Consider the following 15,749-nt stretch of genomic DNA (forward strand, 5'->3'; position numbering starts at 1 on the left):
GATTTTGATATTGAGCAAATTGGTCCCTATAAAAGATCAGAGCAAGTTAATCCCTTTTAATTTCGAAAGTGAGCAATTAAAGACAATTAGTCTCAAGTTAATCCCTTTTGATTGAATGCCCCGATGCAACATTTGTGTAATGTTGAGGCTAAATTTGTTGAATTTTTTAGAATAATGACCAAATTTACAAAGCTTGTAAACATTAAGAGTTAAATATTTTGCTATATCAATCAAAATTATGTACAAATGACAAAAGATATTAACGTCGTGATTAATTATTCTTAATTACTTAATTTCAAATTTAACAGAGATTAAATTGCTCCAATTTTTTTGAGAGGGACTAAAGAGATCTTTTACCAACTTTTTAGAGTTGTTTTGTGGGGTTTCTTCACACAGTAATCTCTTATGTTTATCCACGTTACACTTAAAATTGAAAGGTTTAATATATCATTTGATACTCGAATTTAACATTAATTTTTCTAATGTGGTACTTGTGTCGTTTTTTGGTTCAATCTGGTACTTGCATTTGACAAAATTTATATACTTTTGGTACCCACAGGTAATAGTGTTAATTTTTCAATGTTTAATTTGGGCTCTAGAGTTGATTTATTGAAAGTTAATTACTAATATTATATTAAGTTTGAATTTTTCATGATTTTTTAATAGAATAAATTTAGTATTAATTATGAAATTGTTTAATTTTACGTTTAATTTATAAAATATAACTGGATGGATGTGATTTAATTTTGGTTTTAAGGTTGATGGAATTTAATTGCCAACACTATGAAATAATTATGAATTTTCATCAAATTAATTATAAAACCTAAATTAAACACTAAAAGTTAACATTGTTGTCTTCAGGTATCAAAATGTGTAGCTTTTATCAAATACAGGAACCATATTGAACCAAAAATAACATAGGTACCATATTAGGAAAAAATGTCAAACTCAAATACCAATTTATGCATTAAGCTAACACTAAATGAATAAAATAAATGGTTAAACTACAATAGAGCTCACACAACTATGATTTTCTTTCTTTTTTGGTCACTTAACTATGAAAATTTACAAAATGGTAACCTAACGATTAGTAAATTTCTTTTTTATCACAAAAGTTACAAAATGGTCATCCAACTCTTCAATTTTGTCTTTTTTAGTCACCAAAATGGAAACATCCAATATCCAAGATAGTTGGGTGACAAAAAAAAGTTTGCTTTTTTTGGTCTCCAGAATGGAGACATCCAAAAATCCAAAATAGTTAGGTGATCAAAAAAAGATAAAATTAAATAATTGAGTACATGAAAAAATAGAAAAACCATAGTTAGGTGACTACATGAAAAAAAGGCAAAAACTTATGTCCAATTCTTCTTGGTTTAGATATTGAGCAAATTGGTTCTTTTAAAACAGACAAAACAATTTGATCATTGTCAAATGTGAAAGTGACCAACTAAGGATAGTTAGTCATGATAATTAATGTTTTCTGTCAATTATACATAGCTTTAGTTTATATAATAACAAATTAAGTTCTCATTGTTTACATATGTTATTAATTTAGTCCTGATTTTATAAATTATTTGAAATATATATAAATTTTAAAAAATTTAAAAAATTCAGAAGAAAATATAAAAAAGAAATTAGCTTTATATATAAATAGATAGAATGCTTTTGGAGTGCTGAATTTATTATTATATCAATGTAAATAATGTGAAATTGATGAAATTCGACCATCTCTGTGACTATGTGCTCATTGCCGCCCAATGTCACTGGAAAAGTGATCAATCCTTTCACTATGATCAGCTGGTTGGCGAAGCCGTTAACCGGGCTAGCTTTCTTCAAGGCTGAATCCCTAAGCATCTAACTTTTATTTCTCGTTTGCCTCAGAGAACTGGAGTTGCTAGGAAAAGGAGGCCTTGTGCTTTTTAGTGGAGCAACAACAGACATGATACTCCGAAAACGAGCCTTCTGCTTAGAGTTGGAAGTGGCCCATTCTGCATTATCTTCGATCAGCACATCAATAACCCCCTGCACAGGTTGTTTGCCCTTGTCATCTCTCCGAGTGTTGGATGGTCCTATCTCCCTATTATAAGACTGGTTCCTTAGGTGTGGCTCTCGGGCCAAAAACTACTTCAAGTGGTCCTATTGGATGACCGACTCAATGGCATTTTTTAGATGGATACAGTTCTCAGTGCAATTCCCAGGAGCGTTGTAGAATTAACAATGATGATTGGAGTTGCTACGGTGTTGTCTCGGAAGCATTAGCAAAGGGTTTTCTAGTATCCTTTAATGTTCTACTTGGTTTTTGGTACGTGTGAAAACAGTTGTAAGGGGCCATGTTCCTCTTGTCTTGGCCACCCCTGTCATCTCTGATGGGTTCCAAGTGACGGGGAATTGAGGGTAGTGACAATTCATTGCCCTCCCTGAGGTACTGCATGGTATCGTCTATTTTGTGGTTGCCTATTAGAGGCAAGTCCGGTACTGTCCCGCGTAACTACAAGAACTGAATGGATTCTGTGGAGGATAGGAGTCCCAGTGCATGGGAGCGAAAAGCTTGGCATTATTTTGCTAGATTTTGTCACTCTGAGCAAATCTGTAGGCAATTTGATACAGTGTGGAGAGCTTGTCCGGCAAGTTCCTGGCAATGTTGTACATGAGGAATTGGTGGGTTGTGCCAGTAATGAAGGCCTGGATGACTAGATCATTTGAAGCTCCTTCTGTGATCATTGTGGCTGGATTGAATCGTCTCACAAAATCACGGAGGGATTGACCATCCTTATGGAAAATGGACATGAGGTACACAAAGGATTGTTGCAATGTCTTGCTGGCTAAAAATCGGCTCATGAACAGATTGGCCAATTGGTTGAAGGTAAGGATGGAGCCTCTTGGCAGGGATAGATACCACTCTCAGGCGGTATGTGTAAGCGTCATAAAGAAGGCCTGACACTTGATTTTGTCGGATGCACCGAGGATGTTCATGTGGTTGTTGTAGTAGGTCAAATGATCTTTTGGGTCTCCTAAACCACCATAAGGGACCTTGGGAAATTTAAAGGACGATAGGAGGTAATAGGCTAATACCTCTGCAAGAGAAGGTTCATTGGAATAACTCCAACAAGCTTCATTAGTTTTAAGCCCTCAGAATTCTTACAACAACTTCATCTTTAGCACTTGCATTTGTTCTTCCCAATGAGGTATCATTATCATGGAGGGCTCTGACTTAGGAACTAATTAGGTGATTATTATCAACAAGTGGTTCATTCTGTTGCTTTTGGTCATGCTGCCTGTAGAGGGTGAATTGAGCTCTGTCCTCGTCTTGAGGTTTTCGGTTTCCCTATCTGGTTTCTACTCGCCTTAAGTTCCGCAATCAACTGCTCACTCTAGGCATTTTTTAGGTCTAGCAGGCGTTGGCGTTTCTGTTGTTCCTTAGGGAGTTGCGCTTCTAGGCGGCACATCTTCTTCTGCGTCTTCGTGACTTGTTGCTAAGAGCCAGGTTTTGGTGCTGAGAGACTTAATCAACAAGAGTGGTGGCAGCAACGACCTGGGGAGGTGGAGTAAACCACCAGCTTGGGGGAGGATAGTGGTAGTATGGGGTAAGCATTTTTGAGCAGAGAGGAAGAAACACCAGGCGGAGACTAAGAGTAACATAGTGTTGTTTGGTTAAGATTGATGGCTTGTGGCTGAGAGAGTGATGCAAGTGGTTGAGTTGAAACAGGTAGTTGGGTCTGTGTTTGGTTTGAAAGAAACTTTGTTTCAAGGTTTGTTAGGTTAGCAGGGGCATCAGTTGAAGAAGGAGCCATGGTTCAATCCATGCTTACCGCATCAATTAATGATATTATGATACAACAAAGGAAGAGACAATAAAAGATGGTGATGGAGATAAAGAGGTCAGTTCACATGAGCGAAGGGGACCCGAAGCAAGTAAATAATGGAGGAGGAGAGGAGATTATGACATTTAAGATAGTTGAAGGCTTATGACATTTAAGATAGTTGAAGGCTGGGAAAAGATCCTTTCTACATCGTGACTTGAGGTATATATAGGGGAGAGTTCCCATGCTTGATAGTGCTAAGTCACGAATAGTATGAGTGGTGACCTGCTCGTGCATTCGATCAAGTGGCAAATTTTTCTTGTGTTGATTATTGTCAAATGGGAGCCTGCTCTAATATTCCTTTTGCTAATATTCCTTTTGCTGAAGTTGTACGAAATTGTTACACTTTCCTAAATGTGGTGTTTTTTTAGGTTTAAGAGTGCACCAGCTAATGACGGATGGCTTAATGGAGGACCCACTATTAGTTGGTGGCCTAAGATGATTGTCTTTGTAGAAGGTTCAAAGCACGCAAGTCGCTAATCACTTGATGATCAATTGGGTAGTGTGAGGTGGAATGTCATCTATGAGGGTTCTCAGATCACTTTTTATGTTATCACGTGTTCCAACCAAGTAAAAGTATAACAGACTTAAAAAAAATTATCTTTTAAAATTTTAATTTATTTTTTCAAAATAAAATTAAAAGAAATCCAACCACATATCCAATACATCGATGTATTCTAGTATTGTTTTTCCTTTTTAATTTTATAAATGAGATTGAAAATATGTATTACCTTACCGAGTGGCTTATGGAATCTAATTATTTCACTATAAAGGGTCGGCATTTTCTTCTACATTCGATGTCAAAATTGGCAAATTTGTACCTTTTTCATCACTTCATTATTTTGTTTCATTGTTTTATGCAACGGGTTGTTATAATTTGCAAAATTTTAAGTTTATCAATTTAGGGCACGTTTGGTTCGCTGTATTGGATTAGAGGCGTATTGGATTAGAGGTGTATTGGGATTAGAGGTGTATTGGATTAGAGGTGTAATAGCTAATCCACTGTTTGGTTGAATGTAATGGAATAGAGGCGTAATAGTAATCTTGTGTTTGGTTGAATGGAATAGAGGTGTAATAGCATAATGGAAAAAACTAAAATGACTAGAATACCCTTAGCATAAATTTGTTTTGGTAAATGATTATTGTTATTGTTATTTAAATTATAATAAGATTATTATTATCAATAATAAATAATTTAATCATATTTAAACATAATTATTATTAAATATATTTTAATTAAAATATATAATTTAATAAAATTCTTAATAATTAATATTCTTATATTAATTTACTCAAATCATAATATATGATACTGTAAAATATAAATTAACATAATTATTATTAAATATATTTTAATTAAACTATATAATTTAATAAAATTCTTAATAATTAATATTCTTATATTAATTTACTCAAATCATAATATATGATACTGTAAAATATAAATTAACATAATTATTATTAAATATATAACTTGAAAATTATATTCTGCATAAACATAATTAACTTATACTAAGAAAAAGTTAGATGAAAATGAAATTGTACATCATAATCAATATGTTCAAAAGTTTTACAACATCAAAAAGTTTGAACATTGATATTTAATGGTGAGAAAGAAATCTTCTGACCCATTCCAATCGGGCAACAGAAGGTAAACTGAAGAAAACGATCATTTGAGTTGGATGATCGGGAATTTTACTCAAAGCATCATACCGCTGATCGTCGGTTAAATTTTATCTCTTAAGAACCTTATCAGGCGCATTCCCGGAGTTGAGCCCAAAGTAATTCATTCTAGGCTTGCATCTCCCTATATTGTTGGATTGTAGCCTGCAAATCTTCTCTCGCTCATGTATTTTAGCATTTCCATTCATCTTGACTATTTATCAAAATGGTGGAAGAAAATAGAAGGGTATGATTGTTGCTCTATCGTTGGAATTATAGAAAGGATGGATTATAGGTTTCTACAGCATCACTTTTATTTGGTGTCTAGATCTACCTTAGTGTTAATAATGGATGGAATCTTGGTCTTTTTTTCTCCTAATGATGATAACTCCTTGAAGGTAGAGACAACTTTTTGCTTATTTCTCAGATGATGTTAACTGTTATAATAATTAAGTTAGACAATATTTAGGGGTGCACAATGGTAATGGTTCACACTATGAATAGTGTAGAGGCTAAGCTCATGTAAATTCCAGGTGCTGGTAAGAATTCTTCCCTATACATCACGAAGAGTGACATTAAGGCTTCCTTGATGTTCTTCACAAAATCCAGGCATATAGGCTTCATACTGGGACCAGCTTCAAAGCAGCAGCGATCGGCATGCTGAAGAACCCGATCGGTTGGCGGCTCGGTTGCAAGTGCAAGTGCTCCTAAAGTATCCATGATCATATTCACCCACAATAGCTGAACAGCTGTCAGAGGAGCACTCCCTGCAGCATAAGAAAATATGAGAAATTTTATATTGTTCGGAGTTTTCGTTTCCTTGATACTTACACTCATGAACACATAACCATATTTCATATTCCTGTTCAAGTGATTATCATTTGCAAAGAAGCTAGAACATTGGTTTAAAATATTAGTAGGCAAACATATTCCGTTGTTACCTGTCAAACATGCTGAGGAGAAGTTAACAATTAAGGCAACAATGTTGACAGTCAGTTGAAACTGTACAAATTTCTGAATATTTATGTACACTGAACGGCCCCATTTGGCCACTGTCAGAATTGTTGAGAAATTGTCATCAAGAATGATGACATCAGCACTCTCCTTAGCCACCTGGAATTGAGAATTGAGATTAGTTGAATCTTGATTTTGGTAAATATCACGCAGTACATATACTTGAGCAAAATATTTTACTAGGATCTAACAAAGAATCATTATCATAACACTAGTATCAGGCGCATGAAAGAATATCAGTTCGCAATTGCTTTACCAGAGTATGCTTGTCCATAGGAGAAGATCGAGCTATCACCTGCAAAACGAGAATTGAGGTATGAATTACAGGATTTATCCTTTTGTTAGAAGCACCTAACTGGTATTTGAAGCAAAAATAACAATGGGAGGACACCTGAATCTTAGGAATTAACTTGAGCAAAGAACTCCAGCAATTTCAGTGCCTCATCGCCAGACCAACTCCAGATAGTCCCTTCTTGCAGTTTACTCCTTAACAGTCCTTGCACCATTACGGCAAAAGTCACTACAGCAAAAAACAGGCCTACCTTCCCAATGATAGTTGCTACTCCATTCAATTTCACCTGCAGTGGGGTCTCATCATCTCCCCCTTCACTGAGGGTTGCCATCAATTTGCCCCATTGAGTTCTCATCCCAACAGTGGTAACCAACATCTTGCATGATCCATCTTGAAGCTTAGTACCAGAAAGCATAAAAGGGTTTTTATCATTCACCACTACTGGCTCACTCTCCCCTGTTAAACTTGATTCATCGATTAGCACGGAAAATCCCGACACAAAAAGGCCATCAGCAGGGACTTGGTCACCAATATTAAGGTGTACAATATCACCAGGAAGCAAATCATATATGGATAATTTCTGCCTACAATCATTTCTTGTTACCTGAATGGTGATTTTCTTTTTCTCCTTGTCCAAATCCTTAAACTGCAAAGATTGGCGATAATCGCTGGTTGCCGTGACGAACACGACTAATAAGATACTTGCAACAATCCCAAGTCCATCATGAGCTCCGGCTGGCCAACCTTCCATTGCTATCCCAACGACCAACGACACAATAGCACATGCCCCAAGGATCATAAGAGTCATATCCTGAAGAGCTTCCCAAACAAAGACCCAGAATCCCTTAGCTTCAGGCTCAGCAAACTTATTGATTCCATAAATCTCTTGTCTTTTACTCAACAAAGCAGCATCAGAACTTAGTCCAGTGTTGGTGGATGTGGAGAGTTTTTCAGCAATGCCACTTACTCCACCATGAAACTTTAGTTTCTTCACATCATGGCCTTCCACAATGGATCCTAACTCATCAGCACAAAGTTGAAAACCAGCAGCTATGACTTGCTCAGGAACAACATAGTCACTAGGTTGTACACCTGCAAAACGAAGATTCATTTATACATATTCAAAGGCGTTTTACGAAATAAAAACGTGAACAAAGTTGAATTTGCAGCAAACGGTCTCACCTGATATAAACTGAAAGGCAGCTTTCGAAACCAGTACAGCAATTCTCAATTTTTCCTGCAATTTTCCATAATAATAACAATCTCTACATTGCCATAATCCTACTACCATATTAGAAACGCAAAGCCAATTAACAAAACTAAAAAATTCTGCTCATTTCTCTCATGATAATCACTAATCAGTATATCTTTACTACATTTAGAAAATGATGAAAAATTGAAAATGATATCTGAGCAATCTCTAAATGAGAGAGTGGATTGAAAAGTGAAGGGACCTGATTAGTGCGACGCATAGCAGCAGCCTCATAACGTTTGGAGAGGTTGGCAGTGAATCGAAACCGCCGTTTCGGATTCTTCACGAAACCAACAACTGTCCTCCATTTTTCCAATGCTTCATCCGACGAATGCTTCGATTTCAAATCGAAGTTCTGGTTCAAATAACTATCCATCAATCCTTTCTTTCAAAAATGTTTCAAATCGCCTTTGTTCCTAAAACAGCTACCTCAGCTTCATTCAAATAATCGAAGAAAAATAACTGTGGAAACCGATTAAAGATAAAAAGAGAGGGGAATTTCCGGTACTGCTTGCAACAGCAACGCGGAAGTTTGTGAGAAAAATTGGTGGGAAATAAATAAGATCAAAATGGAATAGAAAAGAAACTGAGAAAATTCTTTTAAAGAAATGGAGGATCCGAAATTTGATGCAGTTTAGTAGAGTGTTTGAACTGGTATTTTCCTTCTACTATTTAGGAACGGATTTAAAGTCAAAAGTATTCCATTTTTGCAGCAAAACTAAGCACGAAAGGCGAAGCAAGAAATTGGGGCTACTGGCCGAAGGCGAAGCAAGCAATGAAAGAGATAAAGGAGAGACAAACCCAGGAAACAGAGGGCAAATTAGGGCGTGAAACTAAAACGGATGTAAACTGAGGAGGAGTCAGGGATTAGAAAACAGAGTCTGAAATTATAATTTTTTTAAATTAAAAAAATGTATATAACTATATATGTGCTAATATTAAATTGTTTTTTATATTATAAAAAAGTTCAATTTCACTTTTAATTTTTTTACTATAACTAAAAATTTAGCAACATTAACTTTTCTATTAAAATATTATACGATTATGTATAATTCGAATTCCATTATGTTACTCTTTTTTGAGAGGTTGCCTTACTCTTTCCTCGTACATACATCATGATAACACTTTAAATTTAATTAAAATAATGATGTCAACATCGTTAACTATATAAATTATTGATATCAATTTTTCTTAAAATATTATTCTAATAAAAAATAATTTTATCATAAGTTAAAATTAATATTTTTATGAAAAAAATAATTTTAATATTATTTTTATTACATAATTATCAAATAAATTTTTTTCGTTTTATCTATATTTATTTTTTGAAAAAGAAAATAGTACTGTCGATTTGATTGAGGGCATGGGTCCATTGCTAGTTTGAAATATCTGGAAAGTTGTGTTATAGCCCACTCCCAGTAATGGCTAAGCGACAGTGCCGTCTGCCATGAATGCCCATGCCAATGATGAAATAAGTAGGGGCAAAAAAGTCAGAACACCCATTTTCAATTTTAACCATCAGCAGCGGCAAATAATTAAGGAGCAAATGGGAAATCCATATGTCCCTATCACCCACTGTTGCACAGATCTCCATGCCACCTAATGCCAGCCTGGCAAATTTTCTTATAATTGTGGGCTTGCTTTACTTTCCGCTAGTCAAATGATAATTGAAAAGGTTTTCAATATACTGTTATTTTTTTAAAACTTTGAGATTTAATCCTAAATTAAAAATTAGATTTATTTCTGTCTATGAAGATTTTCTAATAAAAATAAATTAAATTATAAAAATAATTATTTTTATTTATCACATATGACATTTTATATTTAAAATATTATATTTTAATCACTTATATTATCATTTTATTATAAAATAATTATTTTACTGTTAAACTTCGTTACCTCTATAATGACAATCTTACACAACAATTTAAATGAATTTTAAATGACAACTTAAATATTCAACTAGAACGAGAATAATTTTGTAATTAAGTTTAATTAATTAAAAATTTTAAATTAATTACACCTTGAATTAGAAAAAAAAATATTTCATCCCAGTTAAACATCTAAGTTAATAGTTAAAACCCATTTAAACTACCGCATAAAAGCTTAACAACAAAATAACTAAAACGTAACATTTTAAATATAAAAAATTAAAATGTAATCTAAAACAGACAAAAATAACTATTTTTATAATTTACCCTAAAAAAATTATTTTTAACTTTTTTAAATACAGAGATTAAATCTCAAATTTTGTTCATCTATTCGAACAACCGGAGATTTCAGTCGTTAGTAGTAAGTTTCAATGAAGTCGTTAAGGGGTAAATTGCATTATTGGAAATGGTAGATATACTAGAAGAAAATTAACAAAAGGGCATAGACCCTCTATATTACAAAGGTTAGAATCCGTTTGGTCGGTTGAGCGACAACTCTTCCCAATTAGTCTTTTTTTTTTTTTAAATTAGATTCTAATCTAAGGTTAGAGTTAAAGATATGTATGTAAATTATACAATGTTTGACACTCAAAGTTGCTCACCCTTGGTGTCACCGTCTACCGTTTTCAGTCTCTTAGCCGCCGTGATGAATTCTGATATCACGAGTACCTCGTTCAACGGCCGCTGTATATAAATAAAACGGATGTTAGGTTCAAGCAGAGTAGCATAACCATGGCAACCATGCATGCATGTATATGTATGCGTGGATGGATGGATGTTGGACCTGTGACATAAAATGCTGCTGCACGGTATTAAGCACTTGTTCCCGTGGTGAATAAGCATTGATGCCACCCTACAAAAATTCCAAACAAAAGAACTCTAACCATACTTTTCATTTACATCCTCGAAAAAAAAATTCATCTAGGTAAAGGGTTAGGAGGACGTACGAGTTTGAAGTGTTTGCAATATCTTCGTAACGAGTTGGTATCGAGTCTTGCCAAATTTACCTTCAGATATCGGAAGACAAACACAATACGATCAGAAAGTGTTCGATGAAATTAAGGGTATGTGCAATGGATAAAGTTGGGTGGACACTAACTGATTGTGGCGTGTGAATAATGGATCGGACGTCTCTGTAACCGCTACGATTCGTTGATTTCATGGATGCAGATGGAACCCAAGGTTTCGTATGTCGAACTCTGGGTTTCGCTGGCCTCTGGAACTCAATGCTACTAGCTGATCAAAGAGACGAAAAGGGGATGATCCGTTATGTTAAAACCGACATCGATGATATTTAGTTAAAACTGTTTTGACTTACGGAAATCATGGTCTTTCTCACCAATGTCAGAGCCACTGCTCGAGTTATCGAAATCATGATCACCGTCTACTTCGTTACCGGTAGGATGTTCCAACACGCTCAATGCGTTTCTTTGCAACTTGACTTCAACACCATTCTTCAAAACCTTGAAAATGGCAAGCACTAGTGTGTCACATAATATGATTCTTCCACAAAATAAAGTCAACAAAGTAAGTGCTCACTAGCTATAAAAAAAAAGGGTTTAGCCGCAAAGGTATATCCAAATAAAAAAACAAATCTTATCATAACCAGTTTCATTAAGGACACAACATCATAAACTAAGATGATGTCTGGTCCATCTTCCCCAATTAAAAAACCGATAAAAGGCTAACCAAAAGTTAAAAGCTTTATGTTCACTAACACGGATATACTCAACTTCCTTAAAAATTGATGCAGACATCAACTAAAGATAATTAATCATAATATTAATTCTGTCACTTGTAAGATAATTTATTTTATGGATCCTTCCCACCACATCATCCACGATCTACTTCAATTATTTAATAACATTTCATCAATTTTTTCCATGTCATTGATACATAATTTTGATAATTTTTTATCCTAAATCCTAAACCCCAAATCATGAACCTTGAATCCTAAATCAGGATTCAAGGTTTAGAATTCGGGTTTTGAGTTTGGAATTCAAGTTTGGATTTAGGGCTCAGTGTGAAAAATATACAAAAATTAAGTGTCAATAACATGGAAAAGATTGCTGAAATGTCATTAAATAATTGGAAAGGGACCATGAATGATCTAGTGAGAAAGGTCCATAAAATAATTTCTCCATTTGCTCATAATTTTGATCGATATAATGACAAATTTAGCTCTTGATATTTATGCATTTTGTCAAATTAGTCTTGAATTCAGCCTCAACTATCCTCAACTATTATATAAATGTTGCAGGCTAAATTTGTAAAATCATGACTAAATTAACAAAATGTGTACACTTTCAGCACTAAATTTATTATTATACCAATCAAATCCATATATCATTGATGAAAACATTAAAACTTTCCATTAGTTACTCACTCTCGAAATAGACGAAAATTAAATTGCTCTAATTTTTTCGAAATTGAGAGATAAGGAGAGATGTTCCGAATATATATATAAAACGTGAATCTAGCCGTATCCATATCTGATATGCATACAAGTACAGTAATATTTACAAGTAAAACAATTACAATGCCCTATGGAAAAAGCATAGACCATAGTTACTCCAAAGAATAATCCACACCAATTAAGGACCAAGTTGGTACGACTTAGAAACCATAGACCATAGTTACTCCAAATCAAAGCTTCTTTTTTTTTTAGACCCAAAATTAGTATCAACTTAAGACTTCAAAAAATCATATTGATTAAGGTGAATTTGCATTAAAAAAAGAAGCAGCCAATAATAATGGAAGTTAAGAGGGGAAAATACCAGCCAATGCCAACCACCAAGGCCCACAGCTTTCTTGACTACGCCTTGTAAACCAACCAATACTGACTTTGTTCTATTGTTTCCAGTGACAATAACTTTGGTGTGTCTCGGTAAAACCGATAGCTCTTCGTCGCCGCTTTCTTCCCTGAACGGTGACAGTACCCGAGATGAACACAATTCCTGCTCCAACATTCTTTTTCTTTTCCTTCTGTTAATCGATTCTCAAAAATACCCAGATCCTCAAAAACTCCGCAATTATCTTCACATTTAATTTAAAATTTCTAAGAAAAAAAAGAGAAACCCAGATTTTGAATGTGAGTTTTGGGTTTAGAGAAAACCAATTCACTGATTCACGGGACTTGGATTGATATCAATTAATGAAACCCTCTCCCTACCCCCTCAAAAAAAAGAAAAAGCAAAGAAGGGGATGCTATCTCATAATTTAGTTTCTTCTTGATAAAGCTTGCTGATGATACCACCTGAAAAACAAGCAAGATTTTGTGTTAATATTTGAAACCCTTTTTGTATGTATTAAGAAATTGAAACACAATCAGAATTGTCATATTTCTGTTAATCATCAACATCAACCCGTGAAAAAAACAAAAGGAAAAAGATTTTTGTAAAGCTGAATTGTACACATCAATAGCTTACAAAGAAAAAAAAATTATGTTTGGTTGCTGAGAGAATTGTTAACTATATAAAGAAAGATAAGGAATCCCAACTATAAAACAAAGGTTTTAGTGATAAAGAAAACCCATTTAACCTTATGAGGTAAGCATTTAGAAACAAGAAATTAAACTTGGGTATACACTTCAAAAACCCATTAAATCTAAAAACAGAGAGAGAAAAAGAGCTAAAAGTAGAGGTAAAATTCTATTTGCTGCAATTTTTTTCCAGGAAACTGTATCAAAATAGAGCAATGTTTCTCACTTTCAAATTCTGCTTAAATTCAATAAATATATAAAAAGAAATCAAAAACCCAAGTGGGAATTAACAAGTTCTTTTTTTGGGTATTATAAGAGAATCTTGCATTGAATAAAAGAGAACAAAAGTTAAACCCAAAAAATCTGATGTACCTGCAAGAGCACGAGAAAAATGCGAAACGATTCAAAGAAGAAAGAAAGAACAGAGTACGAGGATGGATTTTGGGTTCGTAACGGATCTGTAGTGAATTCTGAATGAAACAAATGGATAAGAAGAGATAGAAAAGAAAAACCGCTATGAACTGAGCAGAGAAAAAAAAAACAGGGAAATGCACAGCTTTTAAGAGAAAAATTTAATAGAAGAAATCCATGAAAAGAAAAAAAAAGAAAAAAGAAAATGGGAAAATTATGTGAGAAAATAGAAGGAAAAAAAAAGGGTGAGAGAGAAAAAGAAAAGTATAGAAAAGAATTGATGAGAGAGAGAAAGGGAGGGGGATGGTGGGAAAAGCACACTAAATGCTTACCAACTGCCATGGAAACGACCTGCCATGTGCCGTACGGTCACTCCTTTCTTTTTCTTTTTTCTACCGGCTATACCCGGTTTTGTATTTTTTTTATTTTGTGTTTGGGGATGACTCGGCTAAACTGTTATTTGAGCCGAGCTATCGTGTGTGTTTTTGCCTTATACCTTAAACAAGCCCTCAAGAAAATCTTTAAACAATTTGTATTAAAGACTAAAAATTATAAATATTACAAAAAGTATTTAAAAATTCTAATAAATTATAAATTATTTAAACATATTTAAATTATTTAAAATTTTACAAAAACGTATTAAAATTCTTAAAAACTTATAACAAATTATTTGAAATATTAAAATTGATATAAACTTATGAAAATTATTAAAAAAAATCATAAGAACTTGAACTAGATCATATCAATCAATTAGACCAGCTAGATTGAAATTGACAAGGGTATCGATTCAAAGAAAGTCGTCAAATTAGTTGACTTGGGAATCGAACAATTAAACCAACAATTTTATTTTTATTTTAAAATTTTTATCTAACCAAAATTTTATTATCCAACTTTTAACATATATTAGAATGAAATATTTTGACTAAGATTCTCAAAACCGATTCAATAGTCAAAACAATTTGGCCACCACTTAGCCAATTCGGCTAGTCCATTCAATTCAATTAAATAAAACATTAAAAATATTTTTAAAAAAACTGTTTCCACCACTTGGTTCCTAGGTCAAACGACCTAATGACTTTATCTAGATCGATACCTTTATCGATTTCGGTCTAATCGATTCAATCGACTAATCTAGTCCAGTTCAAGTTTGTATGATTTTTTTATATGTTTTTATCAATTTTAATATTTGTAATAAATTTTTTATATTTTTCTATATTTTTTTAAGAACTATTTAGAATTATAATACATTTTATAAAATTTTAAATATTTTCGATATATTTTATATTTTATTAGAATTATATTTTATTATAATTTTTATAAGTTTATAAAAATTTAATATTTTCAACTATTATATTTTTAATAAAATTTATAATTTATAATTTATTGTTTTGTTTTGTTTTTCTACTTTTTATTTTTTTTTTGTTTTTGTAATTATTTTTATGAGAAAATATTAGATTAAACTTAAAGTTGCCACGTGTCACCATCTGAATAGTTCTTCAATTTATTTTAATGGCCAACATGGTCAATGATAAAAATCATTAATGGAGGGGCTCAATTAATTATTTTAGTTAACGACTTGAGCTTAATTTGGTGAAAAATAATACATGGATTTAATTGATTTTTTTCACATTTTCTTAATGGCTTTCTTGATAGATAAGCCTTTTTTTTCACATTTTAACTTATGCTTTGATTTGGATCAAATTCTACTGTTAGATTTTGTACTTTGCATAAGTAGTGAATTTAGCCCATGTAGTTTAATTCGGTAATTTTAGTTCCTTTATTTTTAGAAATTTGAAAAATTTTAGTCATTACCAAATGGTAACTATTATTTATTAAGTTAGATTAT

General features: G+C 33.0%; 2 protein-coding genes across 3 annotated transcripts; both read right to left on the minus strand.

Moving 5' to 3' along the window:
* Positions 1 to 5,921: 5,921 nt before the first annotated feature.
* Positions 5,922 to 8,563, minus strand: LOC121223113 (calcium-transporting ATPase 2, plasma membrane-type). Its single transcript, XM_041104143.1, has 6 exons — positions 8,283 to 8,563; positions 8,011 to 8,065; positions 6,938 to 7,920; positions 6,793 to 6,831; positions 6,464 to 6,635; positions 5,922 to 6,289 (listed from the first exon to the last, which is right to left on the minus strand). Exons 1-6 carry the CDS (start codon positions 8,454 to 8,456, stop codon positions 6,012 to 6,014), a joined length of 1,701 nt encoding a protein of 566 aa, XP_040960077.1. The 5' UTR covers positions 8,457 to 8,563; the 3' UTR covers positions 5,922 to 6,011.
* Positions 8,282 to 14,251, minus strand: LOC121223750 (uncharacterized). Of its 2 annotated transcripts, none has more exons than XM_041106041.1 (7): positions 13,865 to 14,251; positions 12,789 to 13,267; positions 11,330 to 11,474; positions 11,111 to 11,247; positions 10,959 to 11,018; positions 10,796 to 10,864; positions 8,282 to 10,695 (listed from the first exon to the last, which is right to left on the minus strand). In XM_041106041.1, exons 2-7 carry the CDS (start codon positions 12,978 to 12,980, stop codon positions 10,600 to 10,602), a joined length of 699 nt encoding a protein of 232 aa, XP_040961975.1. In that variant the 5' UTR covers positions 12,981 to 13,267; positions 13,865 to 14,251; the 3' UTR covers positions 8,282 to 10,599. The 2 variants fall into 2 exon arrangements, with proteins under 2 accessions (XP_040961975.1, XP_040961977.1); XM_041106043.1 differs by having other exon boundaries at positions 11,351 to 11,474; positions 13,865 to 14,222.
* Positions 14,252 to 15,749: the final 1,498 nt, after the last annotated feature.

This window comes from Gossypium hirsutum, chromosome A03 (assembly GCF_007990345.1).
Source record: "Gossypium hirsutum isolate 1008001.06 chromosome A03, Gossypium_hirsutum_v2.1, whole genome shotgun sequence".
NCBI classification, from domain to species: Eukaryota; Viridiplantae; Streptophyta; class Magnoliopsida; order Malvales; family Malvaceae; genus Gossypium; species Gossypium hirsutum.

Coding starts and splice junctions, on each gene's coding strand:
- LOC121223113 (XM_041104143.1), bottom strand. CDS start 8,456: ATGGATAGTTATTTGAACCAGAACTTCGATTTGAAATCGAAGCATTCG. Junction 7,921..8,010: donor TGCCTTTCAGTTTATATCAG/GTGAGACCGTTT, acceptor TTCGTTTTGCAG/GTGTACAACCTAGTGACTAT. Junction 6,832..6,937: donor TCTTTGCTCAAGTTAATTCC/TAAGATTCAGGT, acceptor CTCGTTTTGCAG/GTGATAGCTCGATCTTCTCC.
- LOC121223750 (XM_041106041.1), bottom strand. CDS start 12,980: ATGTTGGAGCAGGAATTGTGTTCATCTCGGGTACTGTCACCGTTCAGG. Junction 11,475..12,788: donor TTGGTGGTTGGCATTGGCTG/GTATTTTCCCCT, acceptor GCCATTTTCAAG/GTTTTGAAGAATGGTGTTGA. Junction 11,019..11,110: donor TTATTCACACGCCACAATCA/GTTAGTGTCCAC, acceptor CGATATCTGAAG/GTAAATTTGGCAAGACTCGA.